General features: G+C 38.1%; 1 protein-coding gene across 3 annotated transcripts in view; it reads right to left on the bottom strand.

The window, feature by feature from the left end:
• Positions 1 to 2,869: 2,869 nt before the first annotated feature.
• CWC22 (CWC22 spliceosome associated protein) overlaps positions 2,870 to 24,997 on the bottom strand; it is a 60,750-nt gene continuing 38,622 nt past the window's right edge. For 2 of the 3 annotated variants that reach the window (XM_075529023.1, XM_075529024.1), the window contains exons 12-19: positions 24,772 to 24,853; positions 16,975 to 17,035; positions 14,224 to 14,301; positions 13,115 to 13,267; positions 12,115 to 12,242; positions 10,874 to 10,975; positions 10,564 to 10,781; positions 2,870 to 4,319 (exon numbers count right to left, since the gene is read on the bottom strand). In XM_075529023.1, coding sequence (XP_075385138.1) covers positions 3,739 to 4,319; positions 10,564 to 10,781; positions 10,874 to 10,975; positions 12,115 to 12,242; positions 13,115 to 13,267; positions 14,224 to 14,301; positions 16,975 to 17,035; positions 24,772 to 24,853 — 1,403 coding nt within the window. In that variant the 3' untranslated portion in view covers positions 2,870 to 3,738. The remainder of the gene's footprint in view (positions 4,320 to 10,563; positions 10,782 to 10,873; positions 10,976 to 12,114; positions 12,243 to 13,114; positions 13,268 to 14,223; positions 14,302 to 16,974; positions 17,036 to 24,771; positions 24,854 to 24,997) is intronic. The other variant, XM_075529025.1, reaches the window with a different exon arrangement.

Genomic DNA, 24,997 nt, shown 5'->3' with positions numbered 1-24,997 from the left:
CCGATCTTTGACAAAAGCAAGGACAGGCACCCAATTCAACAAGAGACTGAATGTGGGCGCACATGCAGACAAGGTTAGTGGTTTTGCTACTGCAAATTTCAAAGTTCTCATCTGATGTCTATTTATAAACACTGTTTACAAATTTAATATGAAGATGACAAAGTTTTAAAAAGGAGTCATTATTGTAAACTGAGTGAAGGTTTGTGTGATGCTTTTTAGGGTAGATGCAGCTGATTTCAAAGAGCGGTAAAGCAAGCATGTTCACAAAGTGTAGTAAATCTGACCAGTACTTGGTGCTGAGACTTGTAGCCCAGACACTACTTTACCTGGCTGTATATTTATTTTATCCAGCCATGCTTACCAATGATTAGTTGCTTAGTAGTAGGTGAAGGACCGGGTGTAATTGGAATCGAACCTTTGGCTAGTAACGTAGGACCATGGAAGAGAAAAGAAATGATGGGAAAAAGGGTTCACGGATTATAAAACAGGGGTGAAGTCAAGAGCCTAAGTTTTTCTGAGGTGACAAGACCCCCATTGGTTACCTTTTGGTCCAACAGTAACAATACTAAATCAGATGAGCTAGATGGCTAGCGGGACACTTAGAGCAGTTATAAAAGCGGTATGGATTTTGATGTCAATAAAAAGGGGATGGTCATGCAGTACACCACCAAGATTGTTAGATGCAGTCAGGTTGGTTCTGACTCACAGTGACGCCACTACAAAGAATGAACACTAGATGGATAGGTCTACGCCATCCTCAAAACCGTTTGAGTCCATTATTGCAGCCACTGTCAATCCATGCTGTTGAGGGTTTTCCTCTTTTTCACTGTCCCTCAACTTTCTCAAATCCAAGAAAAGTGTGCATCAGGGTTTTATCATACTGTATGCTGAGCAAATAATCGGAGAAGCTGATCTATAATGAACAAAGTAGCACCAAGACTGGAAGCTGATGAACAATCAGAGATCTTGCTATCAAGGATTACAGCTTTCAATATGGACCAGGGGTTAGTGTAAAGAAAAGAAAAATTCCCACACTTGGCCCAATAGGTAACATCAAGATAAATGGAGAAAAAGCTGATGATGTAAAGGACTTGTCTTGGATTGTCTTGTCGATAATCAATGCTCACAGAAGCGGCAGTCAAGAGATGAAAGGACACACTGCATTGGGTAAATATACCGCACAAGACCTCTTCATATTGTTAAAACGCAAGGATATTATTTTGAGGGATTAGGTTTGCCTAACCCGCGCAAGCCATGGCACTTTCAGTCACCCCATATGCATGTTCCCACATGGACAATGAATAAGGAAGATTAAAGAACTGATGCATTTGAATTATGGTCTTGGGGAAGAATACTGAAAATACCAGGCTTCCAAACGCACAAAAAAATCTGTCTTGGAAGTTCTCCTTCAGAGTGAGACGGCGAGTCTGCCCCTCACTAACCTTGGGCATGCTAGCCGACAGGCCCTCGAGAGACTAGTGCAACAGAACAAAACACTGCCTGGTCTGTGCCATCCTCACTTGCTGTCAGGGCAGAGCCCATTGTTGAAGCCCCTGTACGGACCCATCGTGTCCAGCCTTGTCCTGTTTCAATACAACCCCGACTCCCACCTTTCTTCATTGTAACCAGTGCAGTGTTCTTTCGTCTGTTTGCACGACACACATCCAGGATAGATGGAGGAATGAAAGTTGGAGGAAAAGAAGTTGAGAAACTGAAAAACAAGGAGTAATTCAAGGAAAGTATTCCAAACTCCACTCAATTTAGAAATGGTAATCCTAAAAATAGTATGAAATTAGAAACCACAAACAGGAAATGTTTCACATCTGTGCCCTGAAAGGATGAAAGTAAGAAATCTTCATACACTGTATACGTGAACTTATTAATATTGTAAGAAATGCATTGCAAAGGCACATGTCTGGTTCCTCATAATCATCCATCACTCACTTTTTTTCTAATGAGTTTATACTTAAATATTCTTGCTTTGAAGGCTCATTGCTCTTCTGAGCAAATAAAATAGTGAGAGAAAAAACAAAAACAAGTAGAAAAGGAAATGTTAAAAATTCTGTCGAGACTTACCATAGACAAAAGATCTATGCCACTGACTTCCCTCTGCCTCAGTTATTGCGAAGAAATCCACATGACTGCAGCTCACTATGAAAAGGCACCTTCTCAGAGGGTCTTTCATCTTCATATGTAACACCCTATCCTTGTTATTCTTTCCACCTTAGTTCTTCTCATCACTGGACACATTAGACCGAAGTCCCAGGACAGGCCGAGGCACAGCGCCCAGTGCAGAGCAGTCCTCAATGACAGGGTTCCGACTTAACATCTGGAAGGTAACTTATGAACTAAAGTGACTCCAAGAAGCAAAAATGCCCAGCCCCCTCTCATTTTTATGATCTTTATCAGTGTTCGGTACAAAAATAAACTGTCCCCTGTAGGGCTCAGAACCTAAGTTCTTTCAATCCAGTTTTCTAAACTCAGAATTCTGTGAAATGCTCTGTTTATGGTGGTCCTGTCTAATGAAGCCATCTTTTAACTACCATGGGGGTATAAACACTGGGTAAGATTATTTTTAAGCTGCCATACTGGACTTTTCAATGGGAGGGGATAAGGTTTCCTTATTTTCATGGACTTTATTAGAAATTGTATGTAAGATTTTAAATAATAACAAAAAATAGAACACCTTTGAGTCAGAGTATGTTTTAGGGCCAAATATTAAGATAGTAATCTTCCTATTCTCGAACTCTGTACTAAAATATATTTTATGTACTTTTAAAATGAACAAACACAAAAAGTTGATTTAGTAAGGTTATGTATCTGTCAGAAAAATCTAAAATCACAAAGGTAATATTTTATTTCAAATATAATAATTATGGTCACATATTGTTGAGTTACAGTGATGGAAACTAAAATTCTTATAAAAATTTAGAACTACTCACTAAGGCTGTACACATTTTTTTCATGACCATATCTTTTCCAATGACCTACCATTCCAAATTAAAAATTAAATACACATTAGTTCACCGATAGTGATGAAACTACAAGGCTGATAAAGAGCACTAACTGCACAGGATTTCAATTAAACATTATCTAGCAGTCCAGAAAGGAACTGTAACTAAGAGAAATCCTAATTTTAAATACTATGCATCATTTTAAAGACTGACATATATACCTAGCTTTACTACTACATTCATGACAAAAATTCCATATATTTCACTGAAGATACAATATGAAACTTGCAATAAATCCTCTATTGTATAACAAAAACAAAACAGAAAAATAACCAGGTTCTTTTAAAAACTAACATCTCATTAACAAAGTTAGCAATGTTAAGCTGAATTGGTTCATTTATTTGGTTTTCAATTATAAATAAAAAGCACACAAATAATTAATTATACTAGTTCTGTAAACAATTGGAAACATAATTGAGAAAAAAGCATTTTTCAAATTAAAAAAAAAATCACAGATTCAATGAGCAGTTGATCATTTTATTCACAAAATATAAGCAATGTTTACATCCCTCGCTGGTAAAACCTTTCCCTTTAAATAAACTGATCTGACAGTTTTGTGATGCATCAATTATAAAACAAGTTTAAATGAAAACATTTTTTAAATGTACAAATACAAACCAGTACTTTATACAAGAATTCTCTATAAAGTTCGTCAATCAGTGTAAAAAATATTTTGTTTCAAATGAGTGTGTAAGGCATGTTCAGTTTGTATTAATTCGTAGAATCATTTTTGCTTTGTTGGGGACTTTTCTCTTCGCCGAGTTTTCTTTGATTCTCTGGATTGTTCAGAGTAGCTGCTAGGTTTTTCCCACCGCCTTTCAGTACCGTTCTGATACCTGTTGTCGTCACTTCTGGAGCCTGAGTGTTTGCTCGTCTTTTCCCTTGACTTTGATCTCTCCTGTCTTCTAAAATGGTCATTCTCCTTAGTTTGGTATCTGTGCTTCTCATTTTCAGAAAATGAGTGTCTTCTCTCTTCTCTAGTCTTTTTGGGGTCACCATGCTTACTTTCCAGACCCGTGTGCATTTCCTGGTCTCTGTCACTCACACTCCTCCCGTGACTACTGCGTTCGGAAGGACCGTCTCTGTGGGAAGCGTAGTTTGCGGAGGCATCTCTCCAGCCAGCCTCTCTTACACTGGGGTCTCTGTGCCTTCCTGACCTCCGGTCTCTCGCAGCTCTGGCTTCTTGGTGCCCTTGCTCTGATCTTCTTTCTTCGTCTTTTCTGTCTTTTGTTTGTTGTTTCCTAATCAACTTCTCTACTTCTTTACTTCTGGTCTTCCCGTGGACCTTCTTTCTTAAATTTTTAGCTGTGTATGTAAAACAAAATCGTTAGCTTTAACTTTAAACTGATTTTCTTAACAATTCACATGTAAATACATTATAGGCTGACTAACTCAGGCAAACTGGACACAAAGCCACATTGATCAAATGGAAGGTTGGAAAACAAAATATTTTATAACATGCATGATTTTTAAGACTCTAATATTTCAGTATTCATTATTAAAGTACTACTGTGATCCTTAAGAATCAAGACAATGAACAGAAACTTAAAACTATAGCAAATGTTGTAAGTTTATTTTTAATGGAAGTAACTAGAATGATATGCTTACAAATGTTATCAAAAATGGAAATTCTAGTTCATGTGCCTGTTTCATATGAAATATGGTATCAGAGCTTATGTGTAATCACAATTTAATGATCATACCACTAGCAACATAGCTTACTAGAGACAGGGGACAAGAGATGACTACATCTGTGTAACTCTATGCACATACTGTCCAAAATATTAACCTCCTGCCATCAAGTTGATTCTGACAGCTTCGACTCTATATGTGTTTCCTAGGCTATAAATCTTTAGGGAATCCAAGAGCCTTATCTACCCTATGAGAGCACTACAGAAAGTTTGTAAAAAAAAAAAAAATTAAATTATCTTATGATTCTGCATTTCCATGAACTTTAGGTTGCTTCATGTTATTTTTCAAATAAACTATAGTTCTGCTCTTCTGTGCTACCAGAGAGGCACTAACTGTGAGGATAAGAAAAGCCCACATGCTTTTATAAAGAATCACTAAAGCCGTATATACCCATGTATAAGTCGAGTTTTTCAGCACATTTTTAATGCAGTTTTTGTGATAAAATTAGGTACCTAGATTCACTCACTCATTCTCTCACTCACTAACTCACTCTCTCACTCACTGACTCACTCACTCACTCACTCACCCTCCAAAAAAATTAGGTACCTAGGCTGATATTCAGGTCGACTTACACTTAAGTATACACAGTACTTTTTGATAAAACCTTTCCCCAAAGCCCTTGAAAACCTTTACTCAACTGATCACAAATAAAGATTTAATGACAGAATTTCACTGCTGGGCACATAAATCAAAGATGCTGAAGTAACCACAATTTCAGTCAAATTTATATGATTACAGAGAGGAAAGTATGGCAGAAAATGGTCTACCCTCCCCTACCTTCACTGTGACCTCACTGTGCCAGCCTCTACTTCTGCCAAATGCTTTTCTTGGCACACTGTATAGCTAGTCATTTGGTTTGCCACTAAGGGCTTACTTCTCTGGTTCCCATCAAACAGCTCAGCTGAGTTTCAGTTACCCAAGCAGAAACCATCTGGCTCTGTGCTAAACGAACATCTATCTCTCTACCTACCTTACACTACTCAAAAAGTGTCTTGAATGATGAAAAGCAATCACATAACAAAATATAATCTTGTCTTCTTCTGCAAAATGTGCTCTACAATATTCTAACTTGAGGTCAGTTAATACTACCTTTTATGTTATTTTATATCCTATTACAATGTAAAAAAAAGTCCACTCAAATTGCATAAGGCAAATTAATTTGGACTAAGCAAGCTTCCATACTGCAACAACTCATGCTGTGTTAGCATCTGCTCTCAAAACAAACCCTATGAAACACATTATTTAGAATTGAAAGAGGTAAATGGACACTGTAATTCAAAGGTAAGACTTCTTTTGAGAAGACAGAATCCTGCTTTGGTATCATAAAATATTTATAGAGTCCTGTAATTCTGGACTGAAACACCATGAATTGTAAAATAGTGTAGGGGGCAATGCTTAGTCTTCCAATCTAAGATTGTAGGGGAAAGTGCTAACTCTCTCAAATGTGATATAAGAAAAACAAAACACGCACACACAATCTAGAATGACACACACGCACACACAATCTAGAATGACACACACACACATTTAGGACAAAAGAGCGAACCCTGATGAAGACTAAGGGAACGAGAGCAGGCTGAGCCTGGGGAAACCAGCACAGACCTCGGCAGGAAAGCTGAGCTAAAATCAAACTATGATGACAAATGCTTTTTAAAGTCCTTTCCTACAGCTATTCTATTTCAAAATCGGGTAGAAAAGTTTCTGACCGACCTATGCCCCAGCTGAGAACTCAAAATGCTGCATAAAATGAAAATCCTTGTTTGAAGGCACTGAAGCACTACAACTTGTGCTGCCATGAAGGGTGTGTGCTAAAGAAGGACGTGGTGTGTCAAATGAACCCAGGAATCAACCCAGCGCCCTCCTTCCTAACTGCCAGAGCAGGAATCATCGGAACCAAATTAAAAAAAACGTATGAGTGCACACTGATATAAAATAGAGCTTCAGAAAGTTTATGGGGAAATTACATGTCTTTTAATTCCATTTTCCCATGAACTTTTTGAAGTCCCATTGTAAATGAATGAGTAAATAAGTAAGAAGGGTAGAAGAGACAAGTTTTTATTTCTTACAGAAGACTCAAAGTGTAAGAAAACATATCAAGTATTATGAACCCCTTGACATACACCTAAAGGAATATATAATTTCAGTAGTATTTTTGCCCAAAATCCACAATCTTATTCTAATCACGAGGAAACAGCAGAACAATCTAAACTAAAGGAGAGCCCTTAAAATAACTGAACTGATCAAGTGACTTCAAAATATCACGTGTGGAAAGTGTGTCTGGTCTTCCCCATGCAGAGGGATGAAACGTGAAGGGAATGCAACAGGACAGCAAGAGGGGCAAAGTAACCAAGTCTCCTGGGGGACAGGGCTCGGCACCTCATCAGACTTCATTAGAAAACATACATAAGGGTCAGCACACAGACTTGAAACTATCTTTCTCCCTATGTTTATCTATGTAAGATAGACAGGACAAACAATCCCAAGGAGAAAACAATAGAAAATGCTGTTGGAGGGTGGGGGGGGTGCACGACGACAGGACATGGGAGAAAAGGGGGTGGGGGTAGCCAACAAACTCAAGGAAAAGAAACAAGAGATCTAACATTGATGGCAAGGAGGCGTGTAATGCCTGGTGGGACTTAATCAAGTATATCATTACTCATATTGTCGACCAATCAAATCTTTATGCAATTCAGCAAAATCCCAATTAACCTCTTGCACTGAGTAGCCAGGAACTTGAGCAATTTGGGGTACACTGCTTGATTTGACAGACTCGCTAATTGCACTGTACAGAATTCACATCAGATCGAAAAAATATTATCACAAATAATGTTTTCAGTTTATAGATGTGACTGTTGTGAACTCTTGGCTACTTTATTGCAGACACTGTGCGAGCCTTCAGTTACCAAAAAAAAAAAAATAAATACAAAGTTTGCAAGAGTTCAAAATGAGCATCCCCGAAGCTCTTCTTGAAGGAAAAAGTAACAGACCAACAAAAAGAGGCAGACTACTAGCTTGACCGATGGTGAGTTTTCTAACAAAAAGAGAAGAGGTCCTGCCACCAAAAGTAATCCTGCGAGAGGTACCGGTTTGCATGGTCTTCACCATTACCCTGAGGTCACAAACACAGGAAGATGCACAACTGTAAACTGCAAGGTGCACCAGTATTTTCCTGCAACAAATGCAAAGTTCATCTTTGTATCACAAAAGAAAAAAATTGTTTTGTTCAATTTCACACTAAAATTATAAACAAATACATTTTGTATTATATTTTATAAATAAAATAAGTTATCAGTTTGGTTTTTTATTAAATAATAAAATAAGATGAAAAATAATATAGAAGTGAAGGCACTCTTTTTATTCTTGTATTATAAATCCATGGACGAATGTGACAATTTGGTTACATTTAAGAAACGTTGCAAATTTTATATATTTTTAATATATTTTGGTTGTTATATATATTGATACCTATGAAAGTAATGAATAAAACCAAAAAAACATTTTTTTCCCCTGAAATTAAAAATTCAGGCGTTATAGGGTTAAAGGCTTGAAGTTAAACAAGCAGCCATCTAGCAGGGACACAAATAAGCCCACATGGAAGAAGCACACCAGCCTGTGTGATCATGAGGTGTCAACAGGATCAAAAGATCCAAAATAAACAACTATAATGATGTGAACAAGGAGTTGGAGTGGAGACCCAAAGCCCATCTGTGGACAACTGGACATCGCCCCACAGAAGGGTTATAAGGAATGTGTGGCATAGCATTGATGAATCACATCATTCCTCTGTTCCTGAATGCCCCTGCCCACTACCATGACCGAGTTCTACCTTACAAATCTGTCTAGACAGGAGAACACATGTGGGTACAGATAAGAGCTCTGGACACATGGAATTCAGGACAGATAAACCCATCAGGAACAGTAGTGGTGACAGTGATATCATGAGGGGATGGGGATGGATGGGGAAGGAGAAGCAGAAGAAAGGAAGAACCCATCACAAGGTGGGATATATAGCTCCCCCCACAAGGGGACGAATAACAGACTTGTGGGTGAAGGGAGACAAAAGACAGTGTAAGATACACACAAAAAGATACAAAATAATAACAATATATAATTGATCAAGGATTCACGAGGCTGAGGGGTTGGGGGGGGGGAAGAGATTATACCAAGGGCTCAAGTAGAAAATGTTTTGGAAATGATGATAGAAACATATGTACAAATATGCTTGATACAACTGATGTATGGAATGTATAACAGCTGTAAGAGCCCCCAATAAAGTAAAAACAAAACCCAAGGCAACACTGAGTGGAACTCTCACAGACAGCAGAAGAGTACATACAATTAAATGTAAACGGAATTCTGGACCAGGGAGAAGGGCATTAATGAAGAAACAGGTAAAACTCAAATGAGATCTGTTGTTTAACTGTTCAACTACTAATCTCCTGGTTTTGGTGACTGAACTATGGCTACGTAGAATTCTATTAGGGAACAACGGGTGAGAGTCATATGACAATTTTCTGTGCCACTTTTAAACTTTTTTCACTGAGCCTAAAATTAGTTTAAAATAAAAAGTTGAAAGTATAGAAAGGCATAAAAATTAATGAAAATTCAATAGAAGTGTGGGGTCAAGATTCAGCCAAGGGGGGAAATAATAGAAAAGTAAGCCAAGAGCGATGGCTTTCTCCCTGGGAGCACGTGCCGACTCCGGATTCGTCCGGGCACAGGGCTGCTGCTGAGACAAAGGTGGGACTAGTTCTTTATCATACATGTAAGCAACAAAAGATGAATACCCAGAAGACATAAAGAGCTACCAATCAGCAGAAAAGACGATGTACTGAAGGGGAAAATACTGGAGCTTTTACAAGTAGAAAGAATAACCAAATGGTCAATCATATATAAAATGTTAATCAGCTTCCATGGTAATCAAATAAATATCAAAACCACAATACACCCTTCAAAGCCATTGCCATTGAAACGATTTCAACTCACAGCAACCCTACCCCACAGAGGCCTTTGGATCTGCAAGGCTTTAACTCTTTATGGAACCTCCTCTTCCCTCGAGGAGTACCGGCTGGTGGGTAGAAGCTCTGCCCTCGCTGTTAGCTCAACATGTCGCCGCCAAGCAACAGGGCTTCGCTCAGCAGGGCTGCATCAAAGGCTGGGAGCAGCGCGTGTAGCGTGCAGCGGCTGGTGAGACTGCACGCTGGAGCCCTCACTTGGAGCACTGACCAGACCTACTAAAGCTGAATACACACTCCACTCTGCCCTGGAGACGATTCTACTGGGTGTAGGCACAGACCTACACCCTGTCTGTCATCCAAAGACATGCGCAAGGGCACTGTCATGGGAGTACGTCTACAAACCCACGAGTAGACTCTGACTCACAGTGATGCTGTGGGAGAAACTAGAACTCCCATGGGGTTTCCAAGGTGGTCCTCTTTATGGAAGCTGGCGGCCACATCGTTTTTGGTGGGTTTAAAATGTTGACCTTTCACTTACCAGCAAGTGCTTAACCATTGTGCCACCAGAGTTCTTATATCTAGAAGCAAAATCATTAATCATTTAAACAATTAACTGTTTTTTTAAACTACTGAGTGGGAGAAAGATGAGTCTTTCTACTCCTATGAAGAGTTACACACAGTCTTGTAAACTCACAGGGGGGCAGTTCTACCTTCCCTTAAAACTGCCTATTGTCACTTGTCTTGCAGGGCTGCTATGAGTTGGCATCGACTCCGTTGGCAGTGAGTCTGGTTTGGTTTTAAACAACTTAATACTAAGCAATCAACGTTGTTTTTCCTTACTGACCATCACTAGCAGTCTACTTGTTTTAAAGGAAAGGATGGACGACATGCTTCAGTACCTGAGGCAGAGCTATGACTACTGGTAGATGAAGACGCGCTCTCCTCGCTGGAAGAATCTGAACTGCTCTCACTGCTGTCAGAACCGGAGTCAGAGGAGCCAGATTCTGAAGACGACGATGCAGAGGAGGAAGACGCCGAGGACTTAGTTTGCTCACCATCGGGTTTCTGCGCCACGATGACCTTTGGTGTATTTTTCAGATGTTCCCGCAACTCATCCCTAGTTAAAAACGTAACGTTAGACACTACTTTCACTGCAATGCTGGGGCAATTCCGTAATGATGCAAACAAGACTCTGAAAAATGTTCTTACGTTAAGCCTCCAAGACCTATAGAAGTAAAAAAGTTGATGGCAAACCGAGTGTTTCTAGGACTGTCTCGGGGTAGTAATCCTTCAAAGAAGGGTTGCAGAGTTCTAAAAAAGAATAATGAACAAAAAGAACACCTTAAAAATAAAGAAACAAATCCTTACAGTCATTCCTCAAGATTTTTCTAACTTCTAAAACAGTAAGTAAAGTAAAATTAAGTATGGTAAGCGGTTTATATCACTTATCAGGTTTAAAAAGCAGATATATATACATATATATGTATGTATATGTGTACATGTGTGTCCAAATCTACAGGGGGATATATCCTGACATTTGCATACACACAACACAACATTGTGCTAAGCAGTGAAAGGTGGGGACAAGTAATCAACGGAAGGGAAATGAAGAATGCAAAGACTGACTGTATTCACTAATAGGACGGGAATTCATGTAGAAAAACATTCATCAAACAACGTGGTTTGGAACAAGTACTGGGTGCCAGCACAGAATGACTCAGGAGAGACGGTTTCATAGAAAAAGGGGACACAAAAGAGGAATGATGAAGCATTTGCTAGAAAGAACAAGAGGATGTCCCCAAGCAGAATCAGAGACAAGGACACATATCTCTAGAGTGCTAGAGAAGGAATAGATAGGTTTGGAACAGAAGACAAGTACCAAATAGCCAACTACACGATGCCGTGAGAAACTAATGGCATCCCGCAGAGTGGATAGGACCCTGGATACGACTTGGGTAAATTTTAACACTGGAGGTGCAGACTCAGGTGGAGATACAAGATTGAGAAGAGAATGAAGGTAAAATGAAAAATGAGGAAAAGGTTCACCGTATGCAAGCGGCCAATCGTATAACTAAGGCAAAAATATCAAGGGGCATGTGGATGACAAAGGACAAAGATCTGGACTTCAACAGGGTGGGTGGCATAGAAGCCAAGCTTGATAGTAATGAGCACTCGAGAGTTGAAATAAGAAGTATATAGTCTTGGAAAAAGCTCTAGCTCAGTGTGATAATTTGAACGATTACATAATGGGGAATCTTAGATGTCCACTGATGATCAAAATTAATTATCACCCAAAGCTCAATGTTTGCGTTACAGGAAAATAAACCTGTTAAGTATTCAATATCAGCAATGATAAGTAGCATACAAAATTATTTTTTCCCACTAAATCAGAGAGAAATTAACTCTGTAGTCTTTGCATTTGAACGAGAAGGACTTAGTGGTAAACTTACTCATCCTTTAATCTTGCATTAAGTTTAGGAAGACCCATGTATTCACATAGTTCCTGAAAAAATATTTTGACAAAAATTCTACTGGATGATGTCGTGGTTTCCTCACTCAGTTTTATACATTCAAGAACCTGAAAATTAAAAGAAGTCAGACTGATTACAATTAGGCTCCAGAGCCAACTTACAATGAAAAATTAAAAAGAATTATCTAACATTTTTAAGTCCTGAAACATTTTCTTCTGCTACTATAGTCTACAATATGATCCATCCAGCCTTCCTTCTTTCTTTTCTCTTTCCCTGGCTGTAATTTCTTTAAAAAAAAAAATTCTTTATCAACTTTACTTGCACGTAATGTAACCTTTTGCTTTATATTATCACTACTCTTGGATATACTTTCCCTCTTCTCTTATATGGCAACCTTGTCGAAATGCAACAGGCCCCATCTTTAACTCATTTTGGACCCCAGCAGCTATGACCGGCAAATGAGTGGTAGCACCATAAACAGTTGCGGAGGAAACAGCAATTGTATAGTAAATGACAGCTTAAAAACACATTTCAAATTTCAATCTCGTGAGTATTTCCCACCAAGACTATAGAAATTCTTCCCTGTCACGTACTCAACTTCAATATACACATCCTCTTACGACAAGCATGTTTCTACAATCTTGACTCAGGGATCCTCCACTTTACAGCTTCACAGAAGCATGTGCACAGAGAATATTAAAGCTCCAAACATCTACCCTGGCAATGTTCCTAACTATCACTATTGAAAAGTTCCGTGATATAGCTGGGCTGTTAATATAATCCAGGATATTCCTTAAATGCATATATATCTACATAGCTTTTTGAGCCCTATGTTATACACTAACCAATACGTACATAGTCTCAAAGATAATTAAAAAGCACATTTCCCAAGTAAAATTATAATTATATTATACTTAATATCTACTTTAGAATAAAAAGGGATCAAAAAAGAAGTATAGATATTGAACCATCTACTTACACTCCATGGAAGGGAATCAGTGTACAAAAGATGAGCAAACATCTTGGCCACATTCCTCAACTTGTTTGTTTCTAAACGATGAATAGTATCATACTGTTCTTTAAATATACTTTCAAAGGATTCCATGTATTCCTTTTTCAGCATGCAAAAACGCTAATAAAAAAAACTCGATGTCAATAGGTATAGAAGCACATTAAATCCTCCTATATTTACTGAACCTGCAGTGAGTACTTAATACATTTTCAAATCACCAAATCTTCGTGCATTGTATACGAGCTGTTCAAGAACTTACTATATGACCTTGATCTACCTGGGACTTATGGCTAGAATAATTCTAAATATGTTGATGATCAGAGACGTTATAAGGTCTGCAAGCATACTTCTATGTAATGAATATCATTTGGATTAAAAATAATAATTTAACTCACACTTTATTTGTGCTAAAAATGTACTTAATATCAGAAGCTGTCTTGAGATTTTGGGGAAAAAAACGAAACAAAAAACAGTAATTAGCTCTCATTGGGAAATGGTTACAAAAGCATGGGAAATTAAAAAGAAAAGTTAAAAACCACCCAAACCAAATCTGCCATCAAGTTGATTCTGACTCATAGAGGCCTGAGGCTGTAAACTGTTCAAAAAAATCCAAATTCACTGCCATCAGGTCGATGCCAACTCAAAGTGACCCTAAAGGACAGGGCAGAATTGCCCTTGTGAGTTTCTGAAACTGTAATTCTTTAGAGGAGTGGAAAGGCCCACCTATCTTCCTCAAAGTGGCTGGTGCTCTAACTGCTGGCAGTCCAACATGTAAACCACAAACCACCACAGGAGCAGAAAGCCTCGTCTTTCTCCTTGGGAGAGAAGGGTGGATTCAAACTGTTGATGTTGCAGTTAGCAGCCCAACATATAACCCACTATGCCACCAGTGTGCCTCATGCAAAGCACTACTAAAATGCTTCCAAGACGGAGAAACCTACAACGAGAGAAATTAATTTTCAGCCAAAGATGCGCTGCTGTATTAGATCAGACTAAAGGAGCAGCATCAGTTCACAGTGTCAGGGAAGAATCTGGAGGGCAGAGAGAAGCGGCCCTTTCAGGAGCAAAGAACTCACCCCAGCTAATAAGCCAAAGAACTTCTCGTAGGTTCTTTGCTGGGCACAGCAATCCAGTATCATGTTGCAGAGTTCTTTCTATTTGTGGACAAAGCAATTGCATTAACGAGTCAAAATATATACTATAGTTTACCTGTAAGATAAAGGCTAGATATTTCAGCTATTTTATTATCATTATTTTTTAGATATTTCCACTTTACTTTTAAAAATCACTAAACTTTTCAAACTTTGTCAATGTTAGTCATAACGAGAAAATAAAATTCTTCATCTTGTTGAAGTTCAGTTTCTTAAAGTCTTCTGTCTGGGTGACGGCTTTGACAGCCATTTACACTAATTAAATTATTTTAAAATTCTAAATTTATATACTATGAACCACTTCACAAACCCCGGTATGAGAATTGAGAAAGACTAAAGTACTGTATTTTTAAAGAATTCTATGCAGAATTCTTTAAAAATAGACCCACCAAGACAACATTTAACAACAAAGTTTAAATATTTCCCAACAATTTAAGTTCAATTACTAATTTCTAGTATGGATAGGCAGAGCATGCTGAGTCTTTACGAAGCATAAATGTGTACACTTTTAATGCTAACTTGGAAAACTTTCTGGTTGATGAAGTAAACATAAATATATGGAAAGAAACAAATAAAAATGCCTCAGCAGCTAAAACTTTTAGGCTCAAAATAAATGCTGTGCACATGGAATTGTCCCATAACTGCTGCCGGAATATCTGGTCCAGGTAGGTTATTGAAGAGACTTAATAACCTGCCAGTCAACATTCTGATCCCCTAGTAAGTCTTTGGTTAGGAAATAGGATCAGCATAATGAATTAGAGATTCGGAATTAACAAATATTAATTCTTCATTCAACCCTACCCAAACAAGTACTATAGTCACAGCAATTTCAAAGATAAAGACATTTGGCCAATATGGGCTAAAGGAATAAAGGTATAAATTAATGTGTGATCACTGTTACAGAAAAGAAATTAGGTTATCTTTATGTAAACAATGTATGTGAGAGACGCCAGAGGAGGCTCAGGGCAAGGAAGGAGGCCTTTGAGAAACACAGTACAGATAGGTTCTTAACTCTGCTCTTCAACATGGTAACCAACAGCTGTGTATCAATCACGATTTACATTTCGATTGCTTACAGCACAGGTGCTTAACAGCCACACGTGGACAGTGTCACTGTACTTGCTGCACAGGGCAGAAGACCAGCCTCCACCACTCACCGAGCAGATCACGAGAGGATCTACCACCCCATACATTCCACTGACCTGCACCACCTACAAAACGAGCGTCTACTAAACGACAACCAGCTCAGACTCCGCACTCCACAACCTATGGCTATTTGGAGAAGTTGTTTCTGGCAATTTTCTTTTAAAGACTTGCCAAAACTTACTTGAACCTATACAATGTTTGCAAATGTATTAAGTTCTGAAAGGATCGACCTATCAGAACTTAAGTTATACAATGCAAAAAACTTCTGAACTATGCCATGATATGCCAATCTGATATATTTAAATACATTTTAACTTTTTCTACCAATGTTGTGTTTTAAAATAATACAAAGGTAAATCAAGTTTTAAACAATTAACTGTGGTAATATGCTGACAGCACAGCTAATAAAGTCAATCTTACAAGCAAAACAAATTACTTTCTTACCCGGACTAAATGCAATTACAAGAGTTATTCCCTGTGGCGTTCAATCATTAAGTATTTTAACATTTTAATTAAATATTACAGTGATTTTTTTAGGAGAGTCTTGAGTAACCCTGTGCACAAAAATAGATACACCAAGACATTCTTTTAAATACTATCACAGTATGAAGAGGTTACCTCTAGAACAACTATCTTCTGGACTAATATTAATAACATTTATAATGACTTCATTATATTCCTCAAGTAATGTGACAAGATCATATAATAATTTCAGTTTCAATTAGTGATTTTAAAAGTTAACTTACTAATTTATTTTCTTCCGACAAAAATATATCAATGACATTGGAATAGGAATCAGTACTGTATTATTAGTATACTAATAAGACTTCACAAGGGAAAAATCTTTTAAATTTCAGAAAACAAAACAAAATTTTCTCAAGATTCCATGCCATGGTATTTCAAGAGTGAATCCATATTCTAAACAAAGATTAGCAAACTTATTTCTGTAAAGGGCAACGTATTTCAGGCTCTGCTGCTGCAATAGGAAATGAGCCATAGCTAATATAAATACAAATAAGCACTGACATGTTCCAATAAAACTATTTGCAAAAATAAGGTAGGCCTGGGCCACAGCTTGCTGGACACTGTATAAGCCATGCATTTACCGTGATCTATGCTTTATCACTGACACTTAAAGCACTACATCAAAGGACACCGACATAATAGTAACTTCACGCACATAATCAATGAGATCCCCATGAAAGAATTAGAAACTACATAGCCTGCTGGAGCGGATTCATTCAATTCCGTGTCTGTGCTATATGTCTACCACATAAAATGGAACATGTGCAATACAAAACTTGAGGCCTTTGTACAGGCTCCAAGGACCCGACATATCTCTGGGTGGGGAACAATACAGATAAGAAAGCAACTAGAAAAAAAAGGACTTATTGTGATCTGTATTTGTAAAGGCATTCTCATTCATTGTCACTGAGTCAATTCCAACTCATTATAAGCCTCTAAGACAGTAGAACTGCCTTTTGGGTTTCCAAGACTATAAATCTTCAAATGAAAAAAGTGTTAACGTACTGTTTGACTTTCAGGAAATTCCATTTTCAGCAATTTGTGAGCACATTCTTCAAAATCTAAACTGTAGAGATAAAATGGTCAAAAGTTAGGATAAGAGGTGGCTGCATAAACAGTAGCACTCTTTTATACCCCAAATCCTTATCTTAATAATATTTGAAAAATCTTTTTTATACTAGACTCTATAGTATCCTCTGCTAAATATAAAAAACACAGTCTGTGCCTCCTCAAGAATACAGGTAATAAAAATGTTACTAATAGCTTATTGAAATAAAAGCAGTATAGAAACATCCCTAACCTTCACAAAGTATACCTCATCACTCCTACCAGGGATGTGCAGGGAATCCTGAAGTGGCATGCTCCTTGCTACTAAGCTACGGTGCCTGCCCTTGCAACCATTCCCTGAGAATGAACTGCATGTTAGCTCGTATAAAAATTGAGTGTCTTAACGAAATGTGAATTTCATAAAACAGCACTGTTTCTTTGGAAAGATAAGGTGATTCTGTATTATTTAACTACAGGTGAATGATGTGTGAACAAGTCATGTTTGCAAAACTGGAAAAGAAATTAAATGATATTAAATGCTTAGTGTTACAAATAAGTTTCCCTTCAACCACTGAAGAACTATAACTGGATATAAAAGATTTATTAACAGTTCCAATTTGATAGCTTAGTAATACAAGACCCATCTAAGTATCCTACAAACCAATCAGGGTCAGAGCACTGATTTTAGGGAAGGCTGCATAATGTTTAGTATTTTTCTAGAGCGCCTGCTATTCTGTTCTACAGCCATAAGCATTTCACTAAGCCAAATGTTGGTAATCGTCAAGTAAATCTAAGGAAGAAAAATACAGTAACCACCTTCAAAACCTTAGCTAGGAAAACAGGGAGGACACTTTAACAATGAAGATTAAAAAAACTAAAAGCTTTAAAAATACTAACTTAAAAAAAATATATTGATAGTCTGCTAGAGTTTTTAAGAAATTTATTTTTATGCACCAGTCACAAATGCACATCTATTGCAGTAGTAAAAATACCCGTAGCATATCATCTGATTATGATTCTTGTACATAATTAGGACTTTTAAAATATGCAGAGGCAAATGAGACCCCACCCTCTCATTTTCACCGAGGAGAAAAAAACAAACAAAATTCAAAGGCATTTGTTTGATTGGCTCCAGGCCAGACAGCCTAAGAAGCAGGGAGCAGAGGAATACTTACATTTCCTCAACTCAACATTTCATAATAAACGGCCATCATTAACATTTAATTTGCACAGCAGTGTCTTGAAATGTATATTATGTGTTTAGAGAAATTAGGAAGTCTGGTCCTAATAAACCTTCCACCAAAGTAAGTACAAGCATAGGTCAAGATTTTCAGGCTTATACTTAATTCTCAGCTTGAAAGATTCCTATATGTAAGCTTCTAGCTTCTTTTATTATAAACTATTTAAAATGTTCCTGGTCTAAGTCCAAGAAGCTGCAGGAGCCCAGAGTGACACCTAGTGCTCAATCTCCCCTTCGACAATTCACCGTGGCTCACAGTCAGCACAGGGCTGCTAGATGAAGAACAACATTAAAAAAATATCAAGGTAACCAAACTAGCTTACAAGAAAACTTTAAAACAATGTACTGAATTAAAAATAGGTCTTCAACACATGTCATCTTAGAGAATGATCAAACTCAAGGGTGAACTTGATTCAGGAAAAAGCACTGCCCCTTTTGTACAATGTTAAAATTCCCATTCTTTTGATAACAGTAGAGTAAGATAATCACTCACTGAAATATAATGACTATGAATTTAGTTTTAGAGTTCATCTCTGTTCTACGGCTCTATTATTTACTGAGTTTCACAAGCATACCAGGAAAGCACAGGGCAATGAAACAAAAAACTTAAATTAAAGGAAGAACATTGGCAACAGGTAATATTAGATACTATCTAGGCTTAAGATTAAATTATTGGAGTTAACAACCTTTAGTCATCTAACAAAACCCAAACAGGCCAAACTTAAGGCGCTACAGTGACACAATGCTCCGTATGCAGCTGCTAACCAAAGGCGCAGGGGGCCAGCACCTACCAGTAGCGGTTCTAAGGAAGCAAAGCCTGGGGGGATATGCTCCTCTGCCGATGACAGACTAGGAGACAATGTGAGGCCATCACACTTGATCAACCAGGTCCTGCGAGCAGGAATTAGCTTGATGGCACATACCATCACCACTTAACGGGTAAAGGAAGATTTCGCTTTTTTCTTTTCTAGCTCTCTATGTAAAATAAACTTAGCAGCCAGGAAAAAAACTGAAATTGTTTTGGAAACACCAGGGAATTGATGAAGCATTTGTCAAGTTTCGCTTTTTTATTGGGTAAGTGAAGTACCATGGACAAGGAGCCCTTGTATGATAGATAATGTGTTCATGTTTTCCTTAGCTTACACTTCCCTACATCAAGATCATTTCAAAATTCCACTCACTGTAAATATTAAAGAATTACATTCACTTGTTATTTTAATTCTTTACTAAGGATGATAAACCAAAATGAATTCTGGGTTTAACACAAAGGATGACTGATGGGGACATGCCAAGAAGGGGCTATGGGAAAAGCTACTGGACACATCCATTCCTGGAGTCAGGGCCAGGTACTACGGTGGGAGTCAACCCAACCCAGGGATACGGATGGCAGCCAACTAAAGAGGGGGGGGGGCAGGGATAGACAGGGGTAGCGGGGGAACGGGGCAGTAACCCACTCAAGGGGAGTTTTTATCTCCACGGAAGAGGGCCAAAGGGACCAGATTTCCACACCAAGATGTGAATGCAACATACAGCCATGAAGCAGGGAACCAAGAGAGAGGTCTGTGGGGCTGGCCACCAATCCCAACTACGTGGGCACCCCTGGTCCCAGTCCCAAGGAATGCACTTCAGAGGACAGCACTGAAGCTGCAGCACAGAAGAGGGGAGTGTCTGCTTAGGAGCAAAGGAAGAGGGAAGGAGAGAGAGTGGAACACACCCTGGCCCACCAAGCCCTGAGGACAATATTCTGGCTCAGGGCAGCCAATGCACAGAGAGGATCACAAGGCCAGCCCCACCAGGAGACACAGAGATGTTCCTCGCTGACACATAGCGCTAAGGGGGACAGCACTGGGGACACTATGCAGACGTGCCAGATCCGACCCCACTGCACCAGCGTGAACACTAAGGGTGCACGGCAAAGTAGCAAGGGAGCAAAGAAACAAAGTCCCCAAGGAATGCCAAAGGTGTGGCATCCAGAGGACTCCACTGGAAAACTCATAAAGGTCAACAGACAGACCTGGAACTGTTTGAGGGCTTATCTATTTATGCTATTGGCTTTTCATTTATTCATGTATTTGTTTTGTTGTATTGTATTTGTTTTGTTGTTAATTTGTCTTTTGTTATTCTTTTTTTTTGTTTTGCTTAGCTTTTGCGCATATTACTGTCTCTGCATGTCTATCTGGACAAGATAGGTGGGATGAACAATCCTGAGGAGAGAACAATGGGACCAACAGTTCCAGGGGGACACGAGAGGTGGAGGTGGGGGAAAAGGAGGGGGGTGCCAACAAACCCAGGGACAAGGGAAGAATAAGTGATCTAAAATCGATGGCAAGGAGAGCTTGATTAAGGACAAGTAAGCCAAAAGGAATTACCAAAACCTAAATGCAGGCTGAACATGATAGTGGTACAGGAGGAAAAATAAAAGGAAATAGAGAAAAGAACTGGGAGGCAAAGGACATTTATAAAGGTCTAAATACAGGCATGTAAAATATGTAAATACATTTATGTACAATTATAAGGAATAGATCTATATACATATATTTATTTATAAAGTACGCCAGCAGATGGACATTGGGCCTCTACTCAAGTACTCCCTCAAGGCAAGAAAACCTAACGTGCACTCTGTGACGTTTGCCATCCTTGACATGATCACTGAAGACAAAATGGGTGCATAAGCAAATGTGGTGAGGAAAGCTGATAGTGCCTAGCTATTAAAAGATATAGCATCTGGGATCTTAAAGGCTTGAAAATAAACAAGCGGCCATCTAGCTGAGAAGCAACAAAGCCCACATGGAAGAAGCACACCAGTGTGTGTAATCATGAGATGTCTATGGGATCAGATATTAGGCATCAAAGACCCAAAAGAAAACAAAAAAAAAACTCTATCAATGGGAATAAGGGGGAGGGCAGAGCAGAGACCCAAAGCCCATCAGTAGTCAATTGGAGACCCCCTTTCAGGAGGATCACAAGGAAGACAAGCCAGTCAGGGTGCAGTATAGCACCGATGAAACATACAATCTTCCTCTAGTTCTTAAATGCTACTCCCCCCACCACCCCCTTATCACAACCCCAATTGAATCTTACAAATCTGGCTAGACCAAAACATCTTTACTGGTGCAGATTGCATCTTGCAACACGTGGAATCCAGAACAGATAAACCCCTCAGGACCAATAAGGGGAGCAGAGATACTAGGAGAGGAAGGGAAAGGAAGGGGGTGGAATAAGGGGGAACTGATCACAATAATTGACGTATGGACCCCTTCCAGGGGGACAGACAGCAGAAAAGTGGGTGAAGGGAGACAGTGGTCAGTGTTAAGGCATGAAAAAAAGAGAATAATTTTAAATTATCAAGGGGACATGGAGGAGGGAGAGGAAAAATGAGGAGCTGATACCAAGGGCTCAAGTAGAAAAAACATGTTTTGAAAAAGATGTTAACAACATGTTTGACACAATGGATATATGTATGGATTGTGAGAAGAGCTGTAAGAGCCCCTAATAAAATAAAATTTAAATATATATGTACATATCCTTATGAAACAAAACATAAAAAGGGACACATTTACTAAATTATTGTCTTGTCTACTTAATGCCAGTTTTCAAGCTGCAGTGACAAATGAGTGTCAACATGTCCAATCTAAGAAAACGTTAAATTAGTGGAAGCATGGTAGCCTCACCGCACTCTGGTGCTATAGCTTTAAGGTAAAGTAAGATGGAAATATCACTTAAAATAAAGAACAAACAGGAAAGCATTGTTTTCAGAAGCAAAGTCAATCCTGCAGTTTATGTTGTGAAAACAAAAAAAGGGTTATCTTATTTAAGGAACCTGAACAGTAAGAGGAAAATAAAGGTGAGATAGTTTATTGTGCCAGCCTGGCAGATAAACACAAGTAGGATTAATTGAAGGGCAGACAGATAAATGGCTCAGTGAGCCTTGCCTTTCTTGTCTCTTGCTCTTTGATCATTGGACCAGTGTGGAGCTGTCTTGCTTGTTTTGTGCCTCAATTTACAGGCTACACTACCTGTGGGACGCCTAGCCTGTGGACTGTGTTGCTGTAAGTTGAGGTCCCTTTAAGACCACAGGATTGGAATTTACATCTCTTGAGCTGGGGACTGACTGTAGGTGACCTGGCTGACAGTTGGTGACCTGCCTTGCTGTTTGCTGCCTGTGCTGGGATAGCCTAACTCACTCTACAGAGGACTACCTGGCAGCCCTCAAGATGTGAAGGACTACTAGTGTCTCACAACTCTCTCACAGGAGTGAGTTGCACTGAGTCATTTGTACTGCTTTTTAACTGTTCATTTCTTGTACTATATATCTATCTGTATATAATTTAACAGTTCATTTCTTAGGTTATACATTTAACTATCTTTATAAATATATATTTATATATAATTATCAGCAATCTGGTTTTATCTCTCTAATACAAAAAGTTTAAAAGAAACTGGGAAATAAAATTCTCCGTGTAGTTCAACTATCGGACCTAGCTTTATTCTCTAGATGTCTAAAAGTGAATTTATATAAAAATTATCTCATAGTGATCAGACTTATGATTAAGTTTTATCCTTGATCGCTACTGTGGTATACAAAGGATCCTGGCGGTGCAGTGATGACGCAGTCAGCTGCTACCTACAGAGTCAGTAATGTGACTCTACCAGCTCCTCTATGAAACAGAAATGTGACCACTGGCGTGGCTTCTATAAAGATTTCTAACCTGTAAAGCCTGATTGGACAGTTCTATACTGCCCTCGGGTTATGAGTTGGAATCGAATGGATGCTAACTGGTTTGTATTTGGTTAATTTATACAATTGAGAGAACATTAGAGGCACAGTTCTATATGATACTTCTCCCCACCCCACCTAACATTTTACCAAACACCACTTGCTCAAATAGTAGCAATTATCCATTAACTTCATTTTCAGTAGTGCATAAACTGGCTATTTTAATTTACAGTGTTGAACAATGTTTTCCCAATTTTTTTTCTATAGGTAATTCTGTATATAATTCAATCAAGACATTTCTTTAGGAAATATAAGTCAAAAGTAAATAAATAAAACAAAACTCACTCAATGGCAATACACTGTTATATATAATTGTTTTCTTAAACAATTACCAACATATAAAGTTGTTTATTACTACTAAGATAAGGGCCTTGTATCTATTCACACTTAATTTTTCCATATCTTTTGTTTGATTGACAAAGTGCCAACAAGTCACTTTTAAAAATGCTTCCTTTTTAATAATGACGCAAAGACTTTCACAAGTTCTTCAAAGTTAATAGTATTAAAATAGTGAATCAGCTGTTCATAAGTATACAAGATATACAATGGACAGAAAGAAGGCCAAACTCTAAGAGTACGTATCTTTAATAAAACAATTTCTCCTATTAAGCTTGTCTGAAAAAGTTTTCTCTTTCATGGGAAAAATAAATAGCTAAGAGTAACCACACTTCCAACCCATGTTTGGCTATTAATATTCCTCTCACTGAAGATGAATCCAAAGCCAAAAAATTTTCAGACAGAATGAAAACAAGATGACTCCTACTTGAGTCATCGTTGCTATTATATCATACTAAATGGAAATATACAAAACCTAGTAATGAAACGACACAGAAAGCAGTCCTCTTCCTGTGTAAAATGTAAATACCGAGTCCACTAACTCAATAGGTTGATTCTCACCAAAAACAACAGCTACATTAAGCTTTTAACATTCTCATTTACTTCTCTTCAAAACCAAACACAGGGTCTGGTATGTAGCATTGTGGGCTAGGCATTGGACTGCTAATCATAAAGTCAGCTGTTCAAAGCCATCAGCTGTCTGCTCCCATAAACATTTAAACAGTCTCTAACCTTACACAGGACTGTGATGGGTTGGAATTACCTTGACAATAGTGGTAGATAATGGATAGAGTCCTGTTAGCAGGGGACACTCTTGCCCAGTGGCAACAAATATATATAATAAAACCAAACTCATAGGCTTCAGAGAGGATTGATTGTTTTCATAGTATAGTAGTTCTTATTTAATTTTAAATCAAAGGTTCTTCAAAACCTTCCAGTGTACTGTATATACTTGAGTATGAGGCGACCCATATATCAGCCAAGGCACCTAATTTTACCACAAAAACTGCATTAAAAAATGTGCTGGAAAACTCGGCTTATACAAGAATATAGATGGTAATTTCCACTGGCACTGATAGACAATTCCATTGCCATAGCACATCAGTAAACAATAGTTCCTTTACTAATACTTCTGTTTAGGACCAAGATTAGGAAAAATATTTCTACTATATAATTAAATACTATGCTAGCTCTATAAAGAATTATAAGAAATGAGAGAGCCAAAAATGCTTAATTATGCAATCATCCAAGTATGTTTTAAAAAAAAAGTCCTGAATTACTAATCATTTTGGGGTAGTCGTGATGGTGGTGATGGTAAAGAGATTGCCTGAGAATCCAGTTAAAGTGCATCCTTGATCTGCCTGTCAAAAAGAGGTCCCACTACTGAACGATCACATCTTACCTTGACTGAATAGCAAGATAGATTGTGCGACGAAATGAGACAAGATTAATTTCTGTTTTGTCATGAATAGTCACTTTCTGTCCTGGAAGAAATTAAGCAGAGGAAAATTTAAGAAAATAAAAGACTTGAAAATGTATTTTTTTATGAAATGATTCCGAATCTGAGTTTAAGAAGATTTTTTTGTGTAAAATAAGTATTTACAACATTAAGTAACTTTTTCACGTCT

This window comes from Tenrec ecaudatus, chromosome 13, assembly GCF_050624435.1.
Source record: "Tenrec ecaudatus isolate mTenEca1 chromosome 13, mTenEca1.hap1, whole genome shotgun sequence".
Taxonomy (NCBI): domain Eukaryota; kingdom Metazoa; phylum Chordata; class Mammalia; order Afrosoricida; family Tenrecidae; genus Tenrec; species Tenrec ecaudatus.
Note: the sequence above shows the minus strand (reverse complement) of the source record. Positions and strands in the feature narration are given on the sequence as shown.